This window comes from Artibeus jamaicensis, unplaced genomic scaffold (genome assembly GCF_021234435.1).
Source record: "Artibeus jamaicensis isolate MK-2021 breed Jamaican fruit bat unplaced genomic scaffold, CSHL_Jam_final contig_233, whole genome shotgun sequence".
Classification (NCBI taxonomy): Eukaryota; Metazoa; Chordata; class Mammalia; order Chiroptera; family Phyllostomidae; genus Artibeus; species Artibeus jamaicensis.
Genome location: NW_026521486.1, coordinates 66,991,379 through 67,015,878, shown reverse-complemented (window position 1 = coordinate 67,015,878; position 24,500 = coordinate 66,991,379). Strand labels below are relative to the sequence as shown.

Genomic DNA, 24,500 nt, shown 5'->3' with positions numbered 1-24,500 from the left:
AGTGTGGCTCAGTTGGTTGGGCATTATCCCACCAGGTTCCATTCCCAGTCAGGTCACTTGCCTGGGTTGCAGGTTTGGGCCCCAGTCGAGACAACCAATCAATGTTCTCTCTCACACTGATGTTTCTCTCTCCCTCCCTTCTCCTCTCTCTAAAAGCAAATAAATAAAACCTTTTAAAAATTAATTAATTTTAAGAAGATTCAAAATGTCTACAGAAAAATACATTTCTAGCAATGCATCACTGGGCTACAGTAAGACCTGCTGCAGAGCTTGTACTCGGCCCTCTCCCCTTTCTTTCAAAATCTTTTTATCAATGACCTGATGAGACATTAAAGATTTTTACCAAATCTTCAGGTGATCTACACTACAGTTAAATCTACAGTTAAAATGAATAGCTAATCCGGACAGTAGGGAGGGACCATGCCTTATTCTTCTTTGCATGCCCAGGATCCAACCAAGTCTATCGAAGTCAAATTTAATGGGTCAAACATGTTAGGAACAAAAACAAGGAAGCAAACAAACACTGAACTACAAACTCCAAGAAAAAAAATTTCAGAGATGTAAAACACTTTTTTTAAAGCAAGTAACACCAAGATAGCAGTGTGACATTAATATTAATCAGTGTGACAACTGACCCAAAGATCACAGAATCTTCTCTACTTCAGTGTTAGAAAAGGATTCTCAAAAGGGGAGGTGATAGTCTGCACTTTTCTGCTCAGTTCAAACCTCCCTTGGAATCACTGCTACAGCTGAAGGCAACACATAATTAAGGAAAGAGGACAATGAGTAAACAGTGAGTGTCTAGAAAAGATATCAAAATACTGAAATGGTTGAGAACAATATCACAGGAGAGCCAGTTAAAGGAACCAAAGCTGTTTATTCAAGAGAAGACAAGACTCAAGGAGCTATGATAGCAGTCTTCAACTATTAGAAAGGATGTCGTGTGCAACCAAGATTTGCCAGCAGAACTAGGAGTGCAAACTACAGGTTAACACATTATTTTCACTTTGCACACAGAAAAAAAAACTTACTGGAAATTAGGCCTGTCTAAAAATAAAACAGGCCCCCTCAGGACAAAGTTTTCCATTTTCCATATTAGTTCATCACACCTCCAAGACAAAAGTGGACAATCACTTGACTGAAATATTACACAAAAGACTAGAGAACCATGAACTATCTTAGGTTTCTCTCAGTCCTATAATTCTTTCAAATATGAATGTATGAGTGTACTTTGCAAAACACAAATTTTACAAAGACAGATAATAAGTAGTTTGTTGACAAGAAAAGGGGAACTTCCTGTCATTATCTTCTGATGTGTGATCTATTTGGAAATTAAAAGCATACAAGAATGTGTTTTATGGATCACAAGGAAGCCAAATGTCTCTGAAGAACTGTTAGGATGAGATGAGATGAACTGATATCTAAGAGAAAAAGGTTAGATATAATACTGTTTCCATACACTGGGAGACAACAAAATCCTCAATTCTGTAATATAATCCAAATATATAAACATCAACATCCAGACTCCTATGCTCTGATACTGGAGATCTACCATAATTTCATCCTCTCCTGTGTAGATTGCACAGGACTTTGTGCAGACTTTGTGGGATATGGTAAAGAAAATCTGCCTGGACACGGGCGGGGCTTTTGGGACCTCTTCCTGGAGTTGACTCGGATGTGAGTGGACCTCCTACAGACAGTCTCCAGAGGTGGTTTTTCTCAGATATTTAAAAATCTTGAGCCTACTTTTACCTTTGAGAGTGTTTTTGGAATATATAATAAAAGTATAATTTTTTAGGCTGAAGGGCTAAATTATTTTTTTAATTGAGAGCTCAGTTACAATGGCATTCTCTTTTATCTTAGATCTGTAGCACAAAGGAAACCATTAAAGGAGTAGTTTACCAATATCCAGAGGCGTGTGACTAAAATGCTCAAAAATTGTTCAAATTTCAGCTTGGGCAGCATGACTTGTGGCAATAATATGCCCAGTAAATTACTCAACTTAACCGAGCCTGTTTCCTCAACTATAAAATGGTGTTAACAAAACTGTCCACCTCATAGCTGTTACAAGAATGAAATGACAAAAGTATTCAGCATATTAAGAACTTGATGTTAGCTATGCTGTTTACCTAAATAAATTCCTAAACTTTCGAATGATCAGAGAGATGTTATTTACCCTACAAATCTCACTAGTAGCACTCAACAATAAAAACTCACTAGTAAAACTGTGTAACTGGTCTTGTACAAGAATGTAAGAGGAAAATAGGAATTTCCTGGCATTCACTTTTTCAAATATTATGCTTTACCCAGGAGTAAAAAATAGAACATGGAATCAGAACTGAAGCATCTTTGCAAATTCTATACTCCGCAGTTTAATAATAGCATCAAGCATCAAATGTCACAATTAGAACATTGTGAATTCAATTAAGTGCTCGTGCTCTTTACACACTCCACAATCATTAATTAAGATCTGTTGTGCAATTTGGGGAAGTAATAATAAAGATGGAGGGCTTACACTGGAGCAGGTCCTAGTCACTTTTATGTGTATTTGTCCTGACAACCCTATGAGCTAGAAAATCAGTCTTATTGTGGCCATTTTAACAGATGAAGAAATTTAAGAGTCAGATTAATTAACTTGCCCGAGATCATACAACTAGTTAAAAGGATAGAGGTGGGATATGAACCTAGACAAAAGTCCACTAGATTCTGCTGTTTCTGACAACATACATCAAGTCAGATTAGTTGGATATTTTTCTTCTAACACGTGCAACCTGATTTCTTTGGGAGAGAGGGGAGATTTACTCCTGCCTCAAAGGACTGGTTTTCGTCCCAAGCAATGATTACATTCTAACACTTTTCTGAGTAAGCACAATGTAACTACAGAAGAAAGTCCGCTCTATATCAGGGGCAAATAAACAGCAGCAGCAACAGCAGCAGCAGCAGCAATGCTGTTACTTTGGGGACCAATTGTTAGCCGGTATTCAAATGACATTTCCGTGTGAATGTGGGTCGACCGACCTCGCAGAGTATAACTGACCCAAAAGTCAGAACCACGCAGGCAGCAATGAAACTGCGTAACACACACCGGCAAGCGGTCATTTCAAAATCCCTCAAGAAATGAATGTTTTGCCAATCTGCACGTTACTGGAAGACAGGACAAACTGAATTTACATAAACACTTAGTCATCAGTAGGCACTAAAGTTACAAATCACCTAGTTCGCAAAATCAAATCTACAGCCAAGTTCCTAATTCCGGGGGGGAACAAAAGGCAAATTGGTGACTGCAGGGTGAGGGCACCTAGGCCCCAAGCGGAAGTGAAACGAAGGGGGGAAACTAGCCCAGCGGTGGGGACTCAAGACTTGCCAGCCAGGGCACTGGGGACTTTTACGGGTCTTTCCACTCCCCTCCCGACAGCCCGTCCATACGTCTACAGGCTGCCCCGACTCCTCTCGTCTCCAGGGCAAATTTGGAAGCAAAGGCAACTAGAAGGCGGGGGTGCCAGGCCTGAGATTTGTAAACCCCAATCCAGAATACCATGGCAGCAGAGTCCTCACGGCCCCGGACAGGTAGGGGCCCTCGGGCGCCACCTCCCGCTCAATGGGCCCCGCACCTGCAAAGTGGTGATGTGTTTGTCGTTGAACTTGTTCTCGCAGTAGCGCAGTACCAGCGACGTCTTCCCTACGCAACCTTCCCCCAGCAGCACCACCTTGAACGAGTAGGCTCGGCCCGCTGCCGCCCCGCCGCCGGCCGCAGCCATCCCGTAGCTTCCCGGCCACCCGCACCCTAGAGCAGCGCCGAGCTCCCCGCAGCCGCCGCAGCGCCTTCACAGTCGCAGCCCTTGGCACTGGCTCGCCGACACCCGGCGTTGCCTCCACTGCCTGCTGGGGCGAGGTCTCGAAGGACCCAAGGAAAGTCCGAGAATGAAGGGCCCCAGCAACCACGTCAGGAAACCGACGAAAGGCGACGAACACTCCGTCTCCGCCTCTCTCTAATGGCGTCTCCTTCCTCCTACGTCACACTTTCGGGTCACGTGACCGCCGCGACCGCGGGCGGCCCCAGGAACTTGGCCCAGGAGGACGTGCCTGGGCGTGGGCGGGGCTTCTCATCCCCAGACTGAGTCGGCTCCGCTGGGAGGTGTTACGTGCAGTCTGTACGTGGAGGTGGGTTGCCAGCACCACATTTTGTGGGAGCCTTGGGGAGCAAGGAATGAGTAGATTGAGGCAAGTTCAGCTTAGGTGAAATGTCGAAGTACAGGACGTTATCGTTCTTGCTTAGGGAGTATTCGCAAGGCTGATGACCGCTCTCACATCAGCGTCCCTGTCAGCTAAACTGCCAAGGTGCCCTTCAATACCTTGATAGTATTTTTCTGTGGGACCCCAAATCATAACTAGTGAGCTTCTTTTCGTTCCCCAGACCGATAAGTCTCCTCTTCATCTTTCAGGTCTCAGCTTAAACCGGAAAGGCTTCCTGACCACCCATCTTTCTCCTTCTTTCTTCCATCCCTCTCCTACTCTACCCCCCAAGGTAGGTATTTCATAACACGGATGTACCATCCTTAGCAGTGTTTACCACACTTCCTGGGAATTACTTTGCTGAGTATTTGTCCTTCTTAGGCTGTAGATTTAAGGACAGGAAAGACTTGCCCACCTTTGAGTTTCTGAGGCCAAGCAGTAAGCACATAATGGGCATTTTATGAACATTTGGGAATGAATGAGTGAACAATGAATACATAAATGATACAGCTAAAGCCACTATACTTTGGCGCCCCAGCTTTTGTTGTCCATGAGGCTTCTGACATTCCAAAGTGACTCTACCTTGGTAGACCTGGCTTCTTCGTTGATTGCTTAACTTTCCTCATCCACCTCCCCTTTCTTTCATGAAAAACACTCTTCCAAGAAAACCATACTAGTGTTTCTGAAAATTTGCTACTAGAAATCTGGTATCAGTTAGGGAAATATTTTTTTTCCCACCAGACTTCTTTTTCCACTTGGAACCAGATAGTCCATTCATTCTCTCAAATATTTGAAGGTGTCCAGGTCCTGTGCTGAACAAGATACAATGTCTGTCATCAAGAGCTCACATTTTAGCAGGGAAGACAGACATGGTGAAAATATATATAATAAATTCTTTCCTCTTAACAATACAGTTCAGAATAAGTTGAAAACTTATATGGGGACCCAACTGGAGTAACCTAGGCAGAGAAGGAGAGCTTTGCAGAGTGAACATCATGCAACAGCCTTGTGGTAGGAAAGAGCAAGTATCTAAAGTTAAGCAATATGCAAGAATGCAAAGAGGAAGGAAAAGAGCATCAGATGAGCCAGGAAAAGAAGCCAGGGGTCAATATTGAGAGGATCTTTCAAAGAAAGAATGATTTTAATCAAGGGGGCTGACATAATCAGATTTGACTTTTAAAAGGTCACTCTGGCTTTACTGTAATTTGGAAAATGAATTAAGAAGGATAATATTGCCCTGGCCTGGTGGCTCGGTTGGAGTGTACAGGACAACACTCCAACCAGCTCCCCCGCAAAAAGGTTGTGCAGTCGATCCCAGGGCACCTACAGGAGGTAAGCGATCGATGTTTCTCTCTTACATGGGTGTTCTCTCCCCCCCTCCTCTCTTTCTAAAATCAGTAAACATATCCTCAGGTGAAGGTTTTTTTTTAAGGATAACATTACCTAGATTTATTTAAAATCAGTCATTAAAGAGCCTTAATGTTTTTGTTAAATATACTCATGATTATATCGGAGGATATATTCTCTACTTCTATCGGCACTCTTCCTTTTAGGGTCTTTGCATATTCATGAATACTTTCAGAATTAGAAAGAGAATTCATTTTGAAGGGGCACCTTCCACTGTCTGTTCTGAATTGTTCTTCGTATTGAATTGAAATCTGCCTCTCTTTGTCTGCGATTGTTTCTGGTTCATTCTACCCAGCATGTATCTAATCTCTATTCCTTGTGAAACATCTTCATATGAATGAAGAAAGCTATGTGATCTTCCTTTAAACCTTCTCTTTTAATTTCAAATAGCTAATTCTTGCAATCTGTCTTCAAATGATACAGATCCCAGATCATTTAATAGCTTGATCATCTTAGAATCTACACGTATTACTTTGCATTTATCACTGAATAAAAAACAGTTAAAATTTTTTATTGTAAAATAAAATAATTTTTAATAATAAAATAATTTTTCAGGCTTAGCTTACATTGGCATTTTTAAAGTATTACAAATATTCACTGATTGCGATAATTTAGTTTAGCACAGGGTTTTTTTTTCCCCCCCTCCCTTTTTTTGTTAAGACAGGGAGAGAAACATCAATGGGTTGTTGCCTCTCATGCACCCACTACTGGGGATCTGGCCTGCAACCCAGGAATGTGCCTTGACAGGGAATCAAACCAGGGACCTTTTGGTTCGCAGGCTGGTACTCTATCTACTGAGCCACACCAGCCAGGGAGTTTGACACCGTTTTGAGCAAAGTGGGTAAATATAAATGTAAATTGTGGCAGATTGATAATGCCCCCCTCAAAGATACCAGGTCCTAACATCTGACACCTGTAAATGTTTCCTTATTTGGAAAAGGGTATTTTTAGATATGATAAATTAATCATTTTCAGATAGATTATCTTGGATTATCTGGGTGGCCCCTAAAGGCAATCACAAATACTTTCATAAGAAGAAATCAGAAAGAGATGCTACACACACAAAAGAAGAAGCAGTGTGACCAAGGAGGCAAAGATTGGAATGACGCAGGCACAAGCCACAGGATACTGACAACCACCAGAAGCTGGAAGAGATCAGGAATAGATTTTTTTCTAGAGTTTCTGGAAGGAGCACAGCTTCGAATAAAACTTTAGGCCCTTGACTATAGCTTCTTCTATCTGGAATGTTCTACTCTCAGCGTTTCTCATCGCTAACTCAATCTCATCCTTCAGATACTAACTTGCATATCACCTCCTTGGGGAGGCTACGCTCATGATACTTTCCAAAGTAACCTCGATTTCTTCATACTTTTAATGATACGCCTAACATTTTGTTTATAGGATCTATGAGAACAGATACCTAGATGTCTGGCACACTATTGAGTCTTCAGGGCCTAGCACTGGGCCCAGAACACAATGGTCACTCAATAAACATTTGTTGCATGAATAGAAGTAGGATAATATTTTAATATTTTAGCCAACAGGTATTTCCTCCTGATGTTTAATGAGACATGAGACATCCTGTGTATCAGGGAAGGATAGCGACAACAGAACATACTATAACAATGATGCTAGTTTTTGGATTTTAATTTTCAGAAGCCCAACCCACCATCTCTAATACTAATAAACATCAGTTGAGGATTATTAGAAGAAAAGCAAGAGAACTAGACCTTGGTGCTTATACCTGCGGTACATTATACAATACTCAAACATTCCAACCCTTATGCCCCGTCTTCCTCTGCTACAAAGATAAAAGGAGAAATCCTTGAATTCATAGTCTTGGAGTTAAAATAGTCATATAGCAACTATGAGAATTAAAATCATGTGGCAGAGCAGGAAGTTAAACATAGTCTTAAGTAACCATCCTAATCATGGATTACCTATTTCTGGACTTTTTTTTTTTACCTTCCCCCAAGGATACTCCATTGCTTTTTAGAGAGAAAGGAAGGGGGAGAGAGAGAGCAATATCAATGCAAGAGAGAAGTATTGATCAGTTGCCCCCATATATGCCCAGACCAGGGATTATACATGCCTAGAGCAGGATCACACGTGCCTGGACTGGGGTTGGAACTCACAGCCTATGCCTGTGCCCTGACCTGGAATCAAACCTGCAACCCTTTGGTGACAGGTCGACACTCCAATCGACTGAGCAAGACTGTCAAGGGCTATCTGGACTTCGATTGGAGAAACCAAACACCTAACATATAATTCAATGTAGTATGGTTGTCTATTATTTGTAGCCCAGTGTATTCATAATGATAACATCCCAGTAAATTTGGAGAATCCAGGACCAAAGGGAACAAATTTCTCTCTTCCTCAAAAAAGCCGAAGAAGGTAACAAGCTTATAAAGATCACCTGTGTCTAAGATAGACCAGAAGCCCTAGAATAGAGGTAGAGTGTCTAGACAGAAAGCCTCTAGTCTTAGAATTCCCTCAATGCCAGTGCTGAAAGAACTTCAAATGTTTCTTATAGCCTGCAGAGAAACATCGATACAGAGCTGGATTTAGAGATAGGGTGAACTATCATCCCAGTTTGCCGAAGACTTTCCTGATTTGAGTGTTGAAACTCCCACATCCTGGGAAACCCCTAATTCCTGGGCAAAGTAGGATTGTTGTCCTACTTAAAGATACCTTTTTTTCCTGGAACAAGTAGGACACAGCAGCACTTGAGTGCCAGCTGGGTACGAGAATGTGGAGAGATGGCAGATGCCAACATATTTGGATGCTGATAACTGAGACCCTACTGTCTGGCACCTTGGAAATTCCTAGGTCCCTTCAAACATTGATACAGCCTGGGCAAGAAGATATGGTGGAGGTTCTGAACTGACTAAGCTTACTCACATTTACATTTAGTTTCTATTAGAAGTTAAAAATTAAATTCAATTTTTGAAAAAATAAATTTCTTGCATACCTGAGTTTGTGGACCCTCAATAGAATAAATAAATGATCAGAGTGTTGAAGGAGGAGTAGGAATCAGCCAGGCAGAGAGATTCAGATTTCAGGACATAGCATAGCATCAAAACAAGCACCAGGAATGAGACGAACATGGTGGAAGATGAATGCAAAGAAGTAAAGAAGCTCACATAGAACCTGAAAGTAATGCTAAGAATTTTGGATTTTATCATAGAAACAGTGAGAAATCCTTTAGGACAGTGTGACTGAGTGTCATCTGCAGGCCATCAGCATCAGCTGGGAGCTATTTAGAAATGTAGATTTTCAGATTCCCAGTCCCCCGCCAACATTAAATCAGAATTTTAAGAACAGAATCTAGGAATCTGGGTTATTGGTCTTCTTTCTCAGGATCACTATTGCCATACGGGGTCTTTTGTGGTTCCATATAAATTTTTGAAATATTTGTTGTAGTTCTGTGAAGTACATCGTTGGAATCTTGATAAAAATTGCATTGAATCTATAGATTGCTTTGGGCAGTATGGACATTTTAATGATGTTAATTCTTCCTATCCATGAACACAGTATGTGCCTCTACTTATTTGTATCTTCTTCAACTTCTTCCTTCAGTGTCTTATAATTTTCCAAGTATAGGTCTTTTATATTCTTGGCTAGTTTTATTCCTAGGGATTTTATTCTTTTTGAAGAAATTGTAAATTGGATTTTTTTTAATTTCCCTTTCTGTTAGTTCATTATTGGTATATTAAAAATGCTGATTTCTGAATATTGATTTTGTGTCTTGCTACATTGCTCAATTCATATTTGTTTTAGTAGTTTCTTGGTGGAATCTTTGGCGTTCTCTATGTACAATATCATGTCATCTGCAAATAATGACAGTTTTACTTGTTTCTTTCCAATTTGGATGGCTTTTATTTCTTCTTGTCTGATTGCTATGGCTAGAACTTCCAGTACTATGTTGAATAAGAGAGGTGAAAACAGACATCCCTGTCATGTTTCTAATATTAGGGGAGCATTTGTAGTTTTTGCCCATTGTGTATGATGCTGGCAGTGAGTTTGTCATATATGGCTTTTATTAAGTTTAGGTATGTTCCCTCTATTCCCACTTTCCTGAGAGTTTTTATTATAATTAGGGGCTGGGTTTTATCAAATGCTTTTTCTGCATCTATTGATATCATTGTGTAGTTTTTATCCTTCATTCTGTTTATGTGGTGAATCACAATTATTGATTTGCTAATATTGTACCAACATTGCATTCCTGAAATAAATCTCACTTGATTATGGTGTATGATCTTTTTGATGCATTGCTGTAGTTATTTTGCTAATTTTTTGAGGATTTTGGCCTCTGTGTTCATTCAGGATATAATTTTTTTTGTAGTGTTTTTATCTGGTTTTGGAATTAGGATAATAGTGCTTTCATAAAATGAGTTTGGGAGACTTCCCTCCTCTTGAATTTTTTGAAATATCTTGTGAAAGACAGGTGTTAGTTTTTCTTGGAATGTTTAGTAAAATTCACCTGTGAAGCCATCTAGTCCGGGGCTTTTGTTTGTTGGGGTTTTTTTGATTACTGCTTCAATTTCACTAGGTTTAATGTGTTTATTCAGATTAGAAAATATAATCTGAGATCTTCCTGATTTAGTTTTAGAAGGTGTATTTTTCTAGGAATTTTCCCATTTTGTCCACATTATTCAGTTTGTTGGCATACAGTTGTTCACCAATGTGTACTTCCTAGTCCCTTAACCTTTTCATCCATCCTCCCAACCCCCTCCCACCTGACAACCATTTTCTGTGTCTATGAGTCTGTTGCTGTTGTTTTTTTTAAATTCCACATGTAAATGAAATCATCTGGTATTTTTCTTTCTCTGTTTGATGTAGTTCACTCAGCACAATACCCTCTAGGTCCATCCATGTTATTGCAGATGGCAGGATTTTCTTCTTTTTTATGGCTCAGTCATATTCACCACTTCTTTTTCCATTCATTTATTGATAGGCACTCAGGTTGCTTCCATATCTTGGCTATTATAAATAATGCTGCAATACACATATGGCTTTATATGTCTTTTTGATTTAGCATTTATGGTTTCTTCAGATAAACACCCCAAAAAAGAATTTCTGGGTCCTTCTTTGTTACAGCCTCTGGTTTAAAGTCTATTTTGTCTGGTATAAGTTTTTTACTCCAGCTTCGGTTGGTTGATTGGTTGGTTGGTTTCCATTTTCATGAATTACCTTTTCCCACCCATTTACTTTCAGTCTGTGAGTGTCATTCAATCTGAAATAAGTCTTTTTCAGACAGCATATAGAAGGGTCTTATTTTTTCTATGTAGCCACCATATGTCTTTTGATTGGAGCATTTAGTCCATTTGCATTTAAAATAGTTGTTGGTAGTTATGTATAAGACCCTTTTAACATTTCTTATAATACATGTTTGGTGTGATGAACCCCTTTAGATTTTTCTTTTCTGGAAAGCTTTTTACCTGTCCCTTGATTCTAAATGATAGCTTTGCTGTGTGGAGTAATCTTGGTTGGTTTTTTTTTAATTTTTATTTAGTTATTTTTCAAGTACATTTTTTTTGTCTATTTCTCCCATCCCAGCCCCCACCACCGCCCTGTGCTCCTCACCTCCCTCCCATTTCCTCCCCCCCTAGTCCTCATCCCTGTGTCTTTCATACTTGTTCCTTAAAAGTAATCTTGGTTGTTGGTCCTAGTTTTTCATCACTTTAGTTATTTCTTGCCAGTGTCTTCTGGTCTGCAAAGTTTCTTTAGAGAAATGAACTGACAATCTTGTGGGAATGCCCTTGTAAGTAACTAAATGCTTTTCTCTTGCTGCTTTTAAGATTCTCTCTTTGTCTTTGGCATTTTGATTATAGTGTGGTTTGGTGTGGGCCTGTTGGGGTTTTGTTGTTTGGGACTCTGTGCTTCTGAGTTTTATTCTGTTGTTTCATTTGGGACATGTTTCTTTGTCTCCCCATTTTGGCAGGCTCCCTATGTTTATTCCTATATATTAGGTAGAAGCTCTTGTTCTTGGTAGAGTGCCTTTGTGTAGCAGATGTCCTTAGGGCAGCTGGCCCCAGCTTTTATGTCACTAGGGGTTCGTTTCATGGAAGACAATTTTTCCATGGATGGGGGTGGGGAAGAGACAGGAAGTAGAGCTCAGGCAGTAATGTGAGCAAAGCTTCACTCACTCACCTGACAATCACCTCCTGCTGTGTGGCCTGGTTCCTAACAGGCCACAGACCAGTAAAGTCTGTGGCCTGGGTTTTGGGGACCCCTGCTATAGGGCCCAAAGGTGCAGCCCTACCAAGTCACCTCAGTTGAACAATCCAGGTGCATCCCCCACCATTAAGGCTGTATATACCATCCTGTTTAGTTGAGCCTTGAATACTGTTGGTACATCAATGGTAGGGATTGACCCCCAGGCCAATCAACTGCAAGGACTGGCTGTGACCAATATGGAGGATCTGCTGTGCAGGGGCTGATCCCATAAAGCAGGAGTAACTTCAGTAGGGCTTCTAGCCCTTTGAGTATGCCCCTTTAGTGTATTACTTGTGGAGGTGGCTGTATGGTGCTTTAGTGTGATCTGGAGCTGTCTACTGGGTGTGCTTGCTCTGGGCCCTGAGCTACAGAGCAATATGCAGATGGCTGCTATTGAGCTGGGCTTAGAGGTTCACAAGACAGGTCATGCTGAAAAACAAGTACAGCTGCCACTACTGCCAAGCCTGGGGTCACTTAGCAGGAGGTACAAAGTGCACAGAGGTCAGATGCTGCTTGCTTGACAGATTTTAGGAAAGTCCCAAGCATGAGCCAAGAAAGGTTGTTTGTATGGAAAAGCCACTGGAAATGACTTAGTGGACTCAGGCAGGGTGGGATGGGATCTCAGGGAATCACCAGGGTGGGGAAAAGTGTAATCGCTAGATTGATGGACACTCTGATATGGCACCTGCCTGCTGGCTCTGTGGGAGGAGGGCTCAGCAAAAGAACAATGGCCTCTGCCAGCACTTCCATCTGGGAGAAAATTGCCCCTCCAACACTTGTCCTGGTGCCAAACAATTCAGTTCCTCCCCATATGTTCTAGGCGCTCCTCCAGCTGCTGCCTCAGTGCTGGAGCTCAGAGCAAGTGGGTCCAAGTAAATCCACGTGCAGGTCCTCTAAGAGGTCCCCAGGCTCCTGCAGCCCTCCATCCCACTCAGCCATAATCCTTGCTGGCTTTCAAAGCCAGAGTCTATGAGGACTTCTCATCTCAACACTGAAACCCCAGCTGGATGTCCTAGTGTGGGGCTGGGACCCCTCGCTCCCCAAGGGGGGGACCTCCACAGCTAAGGCAATACTCTCAATTCTCAACTGCCACTCTGAGTGTGGGAGCAGCCCTCCCAGTTGTCAACCACCACACTTGGGTGTAGGACCAGCTTGCTCTACATCCCTACCCCTCCCACCCGTCTTGATGCAGCCTGCTTTCACATCCTCAGCTACAGCAACTCCTCTCAGCTAGCTCTCAGGCGGCTCTGAATGATGGTTGTTCTGCAGTTCAGTTGCAGTTTTCATGTGGTCGTTAGAGGATGTGAGCACTGCATTCACCTATTCCACCATCCTAACCAGAAGCCCTGTAGTAAGCCATGTTTGATGCCAAACTGGAACGCACACCTCCTCTCATTTCAATCAGAATCCTGTCCTTGCTCAGGTATCCACTCTCTACTGTGTCAAAGGCTATGCCCCTAGCTTCTAGTTGGTTCTGACCTCATCTCCCTGTGGTTCTTAAATGTGAAGCAACATTTCAAATGCTTCTTGCAGACAAGCAAAACTGAGCTGTATTTATAAGCATTGGCCACAAAGGGGCACAAGCAGCTTGATGAAATTTACCAGGCTGGCCAGGGTACATTCAAGACAGGAACTCAGAAGTCCCTCAACAGGAAAAAGAAAAAAAATTAGGAGATTATTCTTCATACTTATAGAAAACAAGAACATTCCAAAAAAAATATGGGCCAGGGAGAGAGAAAAGGACAGTTCCCAAGTCCTTTATTCCCAAAGTAACAGTGTTAACTAAAAGTGTCTCAAGAAACTTTACATATTCTTATCAAAGAAGAAGTTTAAGCCAAACTTTCATATCTCAGAACTTATCAATTTCTACTAAAATTATAGAAGTTCAAAGGTTAAAGGGAGAACAAGTAAAAGTCAGTTTGTTTAATTATAATGTGTTTTTAATATTTCCATTTTATAAATTATGTTTTGAAATAACTAGAGTATAAGGTTGTATCAGATAGAAGTATATATTTGCCATGACTGACAATAAAATTGTGTAGCTGTGTCCTGACTGTGGTGGCTCAGTTGGTTGGAGCATCATCCACGGCTGAAAAGTTCAGTCCCTGGTCCGGGTGCATAGGGGAGGCAACCAGTCAGTGCTTCTCTCTCACATTGGTACTTCTCTTTTTCTCCTTCCTCTCTGTCTAAAAAGCAATGAAAAGAATGTCTTTGGGGAGGAAAAAAAGACAAAGAATTATGTAGCTGCAATTTCTAGATTACTAAGAAGGTTCAATTCAGAATAGTAGCAGTCTCTCTAAGTCAGTCTAATATGCTCACTTTTAAAATCTAGATGCCAGGAGTTATATGGAACTGGAAAGTCAAGAGATTTGTCCACTTAAACTAGGCCCAAATGACTATACTTTTCCATCTTCTTGAAAAATAAATCAGTATGAAGATGGAAAACCCTCTCCAAGAAACTGTTTTGCACTTGTGAAATAATTTGGTTGAGGGTTCTTATGGGAGATTTGTGATCTTGAAATTGGAGAGCTTTTCAATAGCTGTGGATGGTCTAATGGAATGTTTGGCAATACACATGTATACAGAGGATTTCAGCACTCAGCACCCCTTGCTTGAGTGTTGACTCTATTGGCTACTCATTCCTGTTTGGTAGGGTCTCATTTAAAATGTTACCATTTCACATGCCACTTTCTAAGTACTTCCTAGCATGGATCACTGAATATGACAAGTACCTATCTATTTACCAGTACTAGAGTTCTAAGTTCTAGGGCAGTGAAGATGTGCATTGCTCACCATTATATCTTGTGTCCAGAATAATGTCTGGATCATGGTAGATGCAAAATAAATGACTGCACCACCCAAGTACCAGCTCTCTTATGCCTTCATTTCCAATAAATCAATCTCTCTCTTGTGTGCACCCGCATGCCCCTTTGTACAAACCTCCAATTACGTAAACCTCCGTCTGCTGTCAACTCCTCCAAAATCCCATTTGCATAGGGGTCTCTTTCTTGAATCATTTAGACTGAATTCCAATCTTGTGTGCAAAGGACAAAGCTCCATGAGGCTAGGCAAAGAACATCTGCTGAGGGAAAAACATCTACAGAGGGGCTGCGATACAGAAAATCATCCCTGCCCCAGGTCATCCATCAGTCCCTCTCGTGGCCTCTCCATCCCTCCTATTTCTAGCTTCCTCACACCATCAATAGATTTGAACTCCATCCTGAGCACTTCTACTCTCTCTTACCAGCATCCTTGATTCTCTCATACCCTTATATTTCAAGTGCATCAACCAAAAACACCAACCTTCAAGGAAAGTTCTGTAAAAATTCTCTTGAGCCACCTAGATTTTGTGCATCAATACAAACTTACAGTCATCAGCTTCATCCTCAAGACTACCTGTCAGTTCTTTTACTTTTTGTGCTTCAGCTTCCTCCTGTGTCCTTTTACTTATTCTTGGAAACTTTCCCAGTTTGCTTCTGGTCCTAAATCAAGTTGTTCACAGTGGTCTCTTATTATCCTTTAGTGTCTGTGGGTCTGTAGTTATCCTCCTCTTTTATTCCTAATATCGGATATTACATATGCTCTATTTTTTTCTTGGTCAGGCTAGCTAGTGATTTACCGATTTATTTTTCTAAGAGTCAGCTTTTGTTTCATTGATTTTTCTCAACTATGTTTCACTTCTCAATTTTATTGATTTCTACTACTCTTTATTTCCTGCCTTCTACTTGCTTGGGTTTAATTTGCTCTTTTTCTAGTTTCTTAAGATGGAAGCTTGGATTGCTAATTTAGATCTTTATTCTTTTTTTATTATAAGTATCTGTAGTAGTGCAGCCAATATTTTAAATGGTATATTTTCATTCAGTTAAAAAGAAATTTTTTTTTTCATTTCCCTTGAGACTTCCTCTTTGATTCATGGGTTACCCTAGAAGGCAGAATAATGTCCTTTCCCGTCTCCTTGCTCCCTCCCTCAAGATGTCTATATCCTAATTACTGGAACATGTGAGTATGTCAGTTTACATCACAAAGGGGTTTAAGGTTGCAGATGGAATTAAGGTTGCTAATCATCTGACTTTAGAATAGTGAGATTATCCTGGACTATCCAGGCTGGCCCCTAGTAAATTACAAGCACCCTTAAAAGTAGAAGCCAAAAGCAAAGGAGATGTGATGAGGAAAACAAGGTCAGAGTGATATGATCCACCACTGCTAGCTTTGAAGATGTAGGAAAGGAATCGTGATGGTCTCTAAGGAATGCAGGTGGTCTCTGGAAGCTGGAAAAGGCAAACACTCTCTTCTAGATCCTCTAGAAGGGAATGCACCCCTTCCAACACCTTGATTTTAGTCCAGGGAAACCCATTTTGGATGTTTTACCTATAAGAACTGTAAGATTCCAAATTTGTTTTAAGTCACTAAAATTGTGGTAATATGTTACAGCATCAGTAGAAAACTGACCATTATAAAGTCATTTAATTTCCAAATATTTGAGGATTTGCCATGTATCTTTCTGCTATGGATTTATAATTTGTGTTGATTTGAGAATATACTTTGAATAATTTTTATTCTTTTTTATATTTTTTAAATTTAGTTAATTTATTTTTAGAGCGAGGGGAAGGGAGGGAAAAAGAGAAGGAAAGAAACATCAGTGTGTAGTTGCCTCTCATGTGGTCCCCGTTGGGGACATGGCCTGCAACCCAGGCATGTGCCCTGACTGGGAATTGAATTGGCAGCCCTTTGGTTCATAGCCCATGCTCAATCCACTGAGCTACACCAGCCAGGGCTTATTCTTTAAATTTGTCTCATGGCCAAGAATCTGGTCTATCCTAGTGAATATTCTATATGCATTTGAAAGGATGCATTCTGTTGTTGGGTCAAGTTTTTTGTAAATGTCAGTTAGGTCAAGTGAACTGATAGGGTTATTTATACCTTCTGTATCTTTAATAATTTCCAGTCTGTAGGAGACCATTCTGCGTGGCGTGGGCCCAGCTCCCACTAGGAAATGCACAGGACCCACACCCACGAATAGGTTCTCCCGTGGGGAATCAGGCCTGCAATGTGCCTGGGCCACTTTGAGAGTGAGCAGTTCCTTTCAAAACAAAAAGAAAATTCAAGCGAACCAGTATTTTCTAATTAAATCCTCTAAAGGAGGGAGCAAGACATTAACCTAGAGTCTTATCTCACACCACCTGGTGTTATTTCAATTTTTGCCCAACTTTTTCCTAAATAACTAAGTCTAAAGATTCCTTATCAGGGAGACATTGAGCAGCCCCCAAACGCTGCTGAACTAGCTTCAGATATTGCTCTTGTACCCTGGAGATCCCGTTCCCCATGGTTGATTCGCAGAAACCTTTAAAGAAATCTTTTAACAAATAAAAGAACCTTTTTCTGAAATTCCTTCCACTGCAAGCACAGTGGCCACAAAACCAGTCTCGATTTTGCCTTCTCCCCATTGGTACCTTTAAATCCTTATGCCAGCAGATGGAGGGAAAAGGTAAAACTGAAGGGACCATGAGAGGCAGCTTAAAAGAATGTTTATAAATTGTCCTGAAACTAGTTGATGTTTTTAAAGCTAATTAAAGGGAAAATCTTTGCTCTTTCTCCCAAGCTTAGACATAGTTGGGAGTTGTGCTGCAGGGATCAGATTGTGGGTGTTTTTACAGTGTTGCAGCGACTGCCCTTGGGGCTCTTAACTGCTCCACCCACGCCTGAGAGGTTGCGGAGAATATTTGGGACAGAGAGCTAGGCTCCTGGTTACTAAAGAAGGTACAGTTGCAAAGTGGTCACAATAGAAGGCGACCTAGGAAGAAAATCCTTTTCCTCTGAAATCCAACATACCCTTACAACCTTACTGAAAAGCATTCGGTGTCATCGGCCCTTACCTGGCCTGCTGCCTGCATACTCCAACCAAGTTGGTGTGTCGTCCACAATGATAGCTCACAGCCCTGGGTCCCTGTTCAGGGGTGCCAGCTGGTGCAGACCCAGGCTCTCAGAGTTCGTGACATTGTGGATGTTGGAGAGACATTTACACGGACTACCGAGTCCTGTGGAGGAAAAGGGTGGGCGGCTTCGCTCTCAAGAGGAGCCAAAAGGCCATGACAGGCCTTTATTGGGTTTCTTGGCACCTTACATGATGGTCCTCATTTACTATGCACAGGTTGGCTTTAGGTGGTTACCTTTTACAAAAAACAAAGGAGCGAATGCTGCAAATCACAGCACAGAAGAAGGATATTTGCAAATGAAAAGGAAAAAGTAGTTGAACTGGTTACACTCCATACTGGGGAGTTTCAGCATGGATTTTAGGAAGCTACAGTCAGCACTTGCTATCTCAATTCAGGGTGAGGGAGTTTTAGCAAAAGCAAGTCTCAAAGTGGCCCAGGCACATTGCAGGCCTGATTCCCCACGGCAGAATCTATCCGTGGGCATGGGTCCTGTGCATCTCCGCGTGGGAACTGGGCCCATGCCAGGCACAATGGTGTCCTACATCAGTCTACTGCTTCTTTATTGAAATCTCCAACTCCAACTGTAGATCCGTCTATTTCCCCTTTCAGGCCTGCCAGTTTTTGTTTCATGTAAAGTTCTGTTGTGAGGTACACACACATTTAGGACTGTTATGTCTTCTTGGAGAATTGACCCATTATTATGTAATGTCCCTCTTTATTCCTGATGTTATGCCTTGTTTTGAAGTCTACTGTATCTGGTATTAATATAACTATCACAACATTATTTTGATTAGTGTTTGTGTAGTCTACCTTTCTTTTCATTATTCTACCTTTAATCTATCTATGTCTATGGTTATCTTACAGAAAACATTTAGTTGAGTCTTGCTTTAAAAAAAAAATAACCCAGTCTAATATTCTCTTTTGATATTCCTGGTCCTAATTAAACCCACAGCAGGTAGTCAGTAAATGACTTTGCCTTCTAAACCACTAAGGTATGTTCTTCACCTTCCAACTCTCCTACCTAATAATAATGGGAATGGCTACAACTATTCAGTATTTTTTATGCACCAGACTTCTCTTTACATGTATTAACTAATTTCATCCCAATAATAATGTTATAAGGCGGGTACTATTAGCTTCATTCCCCATTTACAGATAAGTAAAACAAAGTACAGATAGGTTAAGTAACTTGATCAAAATCATACTAAAGAACATTAGAGCCAGCTTCCAAATAAATGTTAAGTAGCATGGCTCCAAGTATTACTCTGATACTATATGGCCTCTCCATTATTGAAAGAGTCTCCCATCTCAAATCCACATTTGAAGTAAGAGGTCTTAATGCATTGTCACCACTTTTTCAGTATGCAAACCACTCTATCTGCTTCCGTAGCACTCCTCGGGTATAATTACCAATAATCTTCATATTGCAAAATCCAATAGACGTTTCTCAATTCTCTGCTGGGCTTTCTCTGCTGCATTTGACTTTATGAATCATGCCCCTGTAAACTGGATTAGGTATCTTTTCTGTTTGCTTCCATAATGCCCTATATACATTCTTATTTTATAGTTATATAATGCATCATAATTAAATATTCACTCACTTTCTCATAACCCCCCTGACATTAGAGACTGTTTCTTACTTATCTTCACATGTCTATTACCTACCATAGTGCCTGGCACATTGTTGACATTTAAAAATATTTTGTTAAACCAATGAATAATTGAAAACTCTTTACTAATCATGAGTATGCTGTTGTCAATTCTGTACAGGCAAACAAAGAAATCTCTCAAAGGCACAGGTTTTATGATCTCCATTATTTCTTGTGATTGAATAAGAAGGAGGCAAAGGTTGGCAGAGACACAACTATTTCCTTTCCCAGTGGGACCCCTGGATGCTCTGTGGAAAAAAGAAATGAACAATATTTGTCTTCTTCATGTCCCTAGAAACGCCTCAGTGTGGTTTACATTAGAAAAACAACTTTCAGTGAGCTACAAACTTGGCAGCATTAATAGATCTTTATTGTTTCTATCCTCATGTGTTTTCTCCACATTTAGGAGCAAAGGAACTATCATCAACCATTTTCAGATGTTGTGTTACCTTTACGTTCAAGAACATCGGGGACTGCTACAAGGAATCAGTCTGATCATTAAGTCAAGGCTAGATTTCTGCAGCTCTGGGACTCCTCTTCTCCTAACTGCAAACAACTGGAAAGCAGGGGTGGGGGATGGAACAACTGAACAACAGGAAGCACAAGACTGTGTTCTACAAGCAAAGGGAAACAAACTAGGAGAATGCTAGATTGCCCTGACTTTCTATTTGTGGAGAATTTTCAGCCACAGTGCAAGAAAGTCTCATGAGGAAATACAGACTGAGATTCAGGAAAGCTAAGACAGCTAAAATTTGTGGGACAGTGAATAGGAGAGAAAAGAGCTTGAAAAAGAACTCCAGAAATGTCCATAGGTGCTCCTCCTTTGAATCTTTTAGACTAAATTCCAATCTTGTATGTGAAAGGTGAAACTCCTTGAGGCTGGGCAAAGAACAACTGCTGAGGAAAAAATATTTCAGAGCAGGTGTAACACAGAAAATTCTGGGAGCTCACACAAGGCTTGGGATCAATCTAGTGCCCATCAGATGCTGGCAAGAGACCTCACTGAATTAATGGGCATTCAATAGAGATCTTGGAAGTCCCATCTTAGTAGTGGAGCTAAACTGGCTCAACAGTAAAGGCTACCTAAACACACCTAGAACACTTGAAATCAAACCTCAGAAAGATGAAGTTGATGCAAAAGTAACCTCCAGAACAATGTTCAACACTCTTTAAAGAAATACTGCAAGCCCTGGCTGGCGTAGCTCAGTGGATTGAGCACAGGCCTGCGAACCACACGATCGCGGGTCGATTCCCAGTCAGGGCACATGCCTGGGTTGCAGGCCAGTTCCCAGCAGGGGACGCACAAAAAGGCAAACATACATTGATATTTCTCTACCTCTCTCCTTCCCTTCCCCTCTAAAGATAAATAAATAAAATCTTTAAAAAGAAAAGAAATACTGCAAAATATTTTTGGTAAAATATTGTAAATTTTTGTAAAGGAATGTTACAAAAAAGTTGGGAAGGCAAAAATCAGTTCAAGAAGGTTGAAGCTATAAATACTAGAACTTCTGAGACAGAATAGGAGAGCAGTGCACAGAGAGAAGCTTCTGGAGAACTGCAGAAAACTTCCTCAAACATTTGACTGAGTACTGATTTGCACATGAGTGAGAGGAATCTTAGAAATAGTCACTGCAAAGGAGTAAGAACAATTTCTTGGAGTCCATGCAGGGCAAAAAATTTCTTGGAGTCTATGCAGGGAATGGTTCCCATCAGTCACAATAGAGTGGTTGCATCATACCCAGGACATTGAGTACAGCCTTCCGAAGAGTCAGGCCTCAGTAGCAAGGATGCAAAACCCAGAGTGAAGTCTTCTCTAGACCTGCCATACCAATGCTTAATGATAAGGCTTATTTAACTGGATCAAGCTGATCCTCAATTAGATTTAATAAAATCAGCACACTTAAAAAGATTTAAAAATTAGCATACAATTCCAGCAATCCTATTTCTGGATACACAGCCAAAAGAATTCAAAACAGGCCCTAGCTAAGTAGCACAGCTGGTTAGACACTGTCCCAATATTTCAAGGTTGCAGCTTTGATCCCTGGTCAAGGACATACAAGAATCAACTAATGAGTGCGTAAGTGGAACAACAAATTGATTTTTCTCTCCCTCTCCCACTGCCCCTCTCACTCTTAAAAAAAAAAAAAGTTCACAATTCCAGCCAAGATGGAGGCATAGATAGAAACCCTTTGCTCCCTCACATAACCAAAAGGAGGATAAAAACCAATCTAAAAACAATGAACAACCAGAAGTGCCAGAATATCAAACTACATAAAATTCTAACAACCAAGGAGTTGAAGAAACATTCACTAGACCAGCAGGAGGGATGGAGACGTGCTTCCAGGCAGGTGGAGAGGACCAGTGGCAAGGCAACAGACCATGTGAGTGAGGTGGGGCTGTCTGAATGGGAAACTAAAGACTCAAGCTAGCTGTAAACTACCATGGAGTTGCCACGGCAGGAGAAACTCCCAGTCTCACACACAGAGTTCGTTGGAAAGTGGGGCTAAGCAAGTGAACTGCATTGTTCCCTCTATGACCCCTCCCCCACAAGCAATGCCACAATGCAGCAAAGAGGCTTGCCTCGCCCGGTAAACACCTAAGGCCCCGCCAGCCTACAACATAACAGGTGCACTGAGACAAAGAAAAATGGCCCAAATGAAAGAGCAGATCCAAATTCCAGAAAAAGAGCTAAGCAACGAGGAGATAGTCAACCTATCTGATGCAGAGTTCAAAACACTGGTAATCAGGATGCTCACAGAACTGCTTGAGTCACCAAATGAAGGAACAAATGAAGGCTACCCAAAGTGAAAGAAATCAGAATATACAGGGAACCGACAGTGAAGGGAAGGAAACCAGAACTCAAATCAACCATTTGGAACAAAAGGAAGAAATAAACATCCAACCAGAACAGAATGAAGAAACAAGAATTAAAAAAAAAAAAAAATGAGGAGAAGCTTAGGAACCTCTGGGCCAACTTTAAATATTCCAATATCCTAATCACTGGGGTACCAGAAGAAGAACAAGAGCAAGAAGTTGAAATTTTATTTGAACAAATAACGAAGGAAAACTTTCCCGATCTGGAGAAGAAAACAGATTTCCAGGAAGTCCACGAAGCCCAGAGGTCCCACAGAAATTGGACCCAAAGAGGAACACACCAAGGAGCATCATCATTAAGTTACCTGAGATTAAATAAGGAGAGAATCTTAAAAGCAGCAAGAGGAAAGGAAAGAGTTACCTACAAAGGAGTTCCCATAAGGCTATCAGCTGATTTCTCAAAAGAAACTTTACAGGCAAGAAGGGACCAGAAAGAAGTATTCAAAGTCTTGAAAGGCAAGAACCTACATCCAAGATTACTGCATTCAGCAAATCTATCATTTAGAATGGAAGGGTAGATAAAGTGTTTCCAAGATAAGGTCAAGTTAAAGGAGTTCATCATCACCAAGCCCTTATTATATGCAATGTTAAAGGGACATACCTAAGAAATAGAAGAAGATCAAAACTATGGCAATAAAATGGCAACAAACTGACAACTATCAACAGCTGAATCTAAAAATTAAAAAACGAAAACAAAAACTAGGCAAACAACTAGAACAGGAACAGAATCAGAGAAATGGACATCACATAGAGGGTTTTCAGTGTGGAGGTGGAAGGGGAGAATGAGAAGGGAAGGTAGAGGGAATAAGAAGCATAATTGGTAGGCACAAAATAGATGGGGAGAGGTTAAGAACGGTATAGGAAACAGAAAAGCCAGAGAACTTATATGGACAACCCACTGACATGAACTAAGGGGGTGGGAAGTGCTGGAGGGTTGGGGGGTACAGAGCAGAGAGGGGATAAAAGGGAGCAAAAAATTGAGAAAACTGCAACAGCATAATCAATAAAGGATACTTAAAAATAAAAATATAAAAATTTTTTAAAGAATTCAAAGCAAGATCATTAAGAGATATTTGCATGGCCATGTTCACTGAAGTATTATTCACTATAACCAAGAGACTGAAGTAACCTGAGTGCCTACTGACAGAGTAATAGATAAAGAAAATGTAGTATATATAGACAATGAAATATCATGCAGCCTTAAAGAAAGAAGGAAATCCTGTCACATACTCCAACATGGAGGAACCTTAAAGATATGCTAAGCGAAATAAGCCAGTCACAAAGGATAGATACGGGAGGATTCCACTCACACAGTGTACCTAGTCAAAATCATGGATACATAAAGAAGAAGAAAGGTGTTTGTCAAAAGCTAAGGGGAGGGGGAAAGAATGTGGGTAAAGTTTCAGCTTTGCAAGATGAAAAAGTTCTAGAGATCTTCTGCCCAACAATTAACACTACTGAACTTAAAAATAATTAAGTTGGGTAAATTTAACGTTAAATGCTTTCTACCATAATAAAAACAAAATGCATCCTCTAGTTAATCTGTCACCTTAAATTCCTTTGTATGTGTCTTCTTACCTTTGAGTCTATTGACATTTTTATCTTTTCCTATTATAGTAGCATATGGATTTCATAGAGTATTTCTATTAAATGTTCAAAATGTAATAAGACAAAATTCCACTTTGTTGTTTTTTTCTTAATCCTCACTCAAGGACGTGCTTATAGATTTTAGGGAGAGTGGGGAAGAGGGGGAGAGAAACACTGATGTATGAGAGAAACATTGATTGGTTGCCTCTCCTACGTGCTCCGACCGGGATCAAACCCATGATCCTTCGTTTAACAGGACCATGCACCAACGAAGCCACACTGGCCAGGGACCACTTTATTGTTCTTAAATTTCATAATCTTCTTTGCTCTTCTGTAGCATTTAACTTTTTGTATCAATGTTAAAATTTTATCCAATTCTATAGTGACCATAATTAGGATGAAAAATAATTAATATATTACTTTTGGGAAAATGCTATTTTTATGCTACCTTTTCCTATCAAAGAATATAATGTCTTCCTATTTTTTCAGGTCTAATATGTTTATATTATGCCTACCAATAATATTTTATAGACTTGTTTTTTTATTTTTATTTTTATTTTTTATAAGATTTTATTTATTTATCTTTAGAGGGGAAGGG

General features: G+C 40.6%; 1 protein-coding gene and 1 long non-coding RNA gene across 2 annotated transcripts in view; one reads left to right on the top strand and one right to left on the bottom strand.

Moving 5' to 3' along the window:
- The window catches only part of RAB21 (RAB21, member RAS oncogene family), a 39,529-nt gene extending 35,533 nt beyond the window's left edge, over positions 1–3,996 (bottom strand). The window contains exon 1 of the mRNA XM_037161168.2: positions 3,612–3,996. Within this exon, the coding sequence (XP_037017063.1) occupies positions 3,612–3,758 (147 nt within the window). The 5' untranslated portion in view covers positions 3,759–3,996. The remainder of the gene's footprint in view (positions 1–3,611) is intronic.
- Positions 3,997–4,009: 13 nt separating this feature from the next.
- Positions 4,010–24,292, top strand: LOC119060859 (uncharacterized). The gene is made up of 3 exons (XR_005084680.2): positions 4,010–4,161; positions 4,443–4,525; positions 19,848–24,292. It is a non-coding gene; the product is annotated as an uncharacterized LOC119060859 (long non-coding RNA).
- The last annotated feature ends 208 nt before the right edge of the window (positions 24,293–24,500 follow it).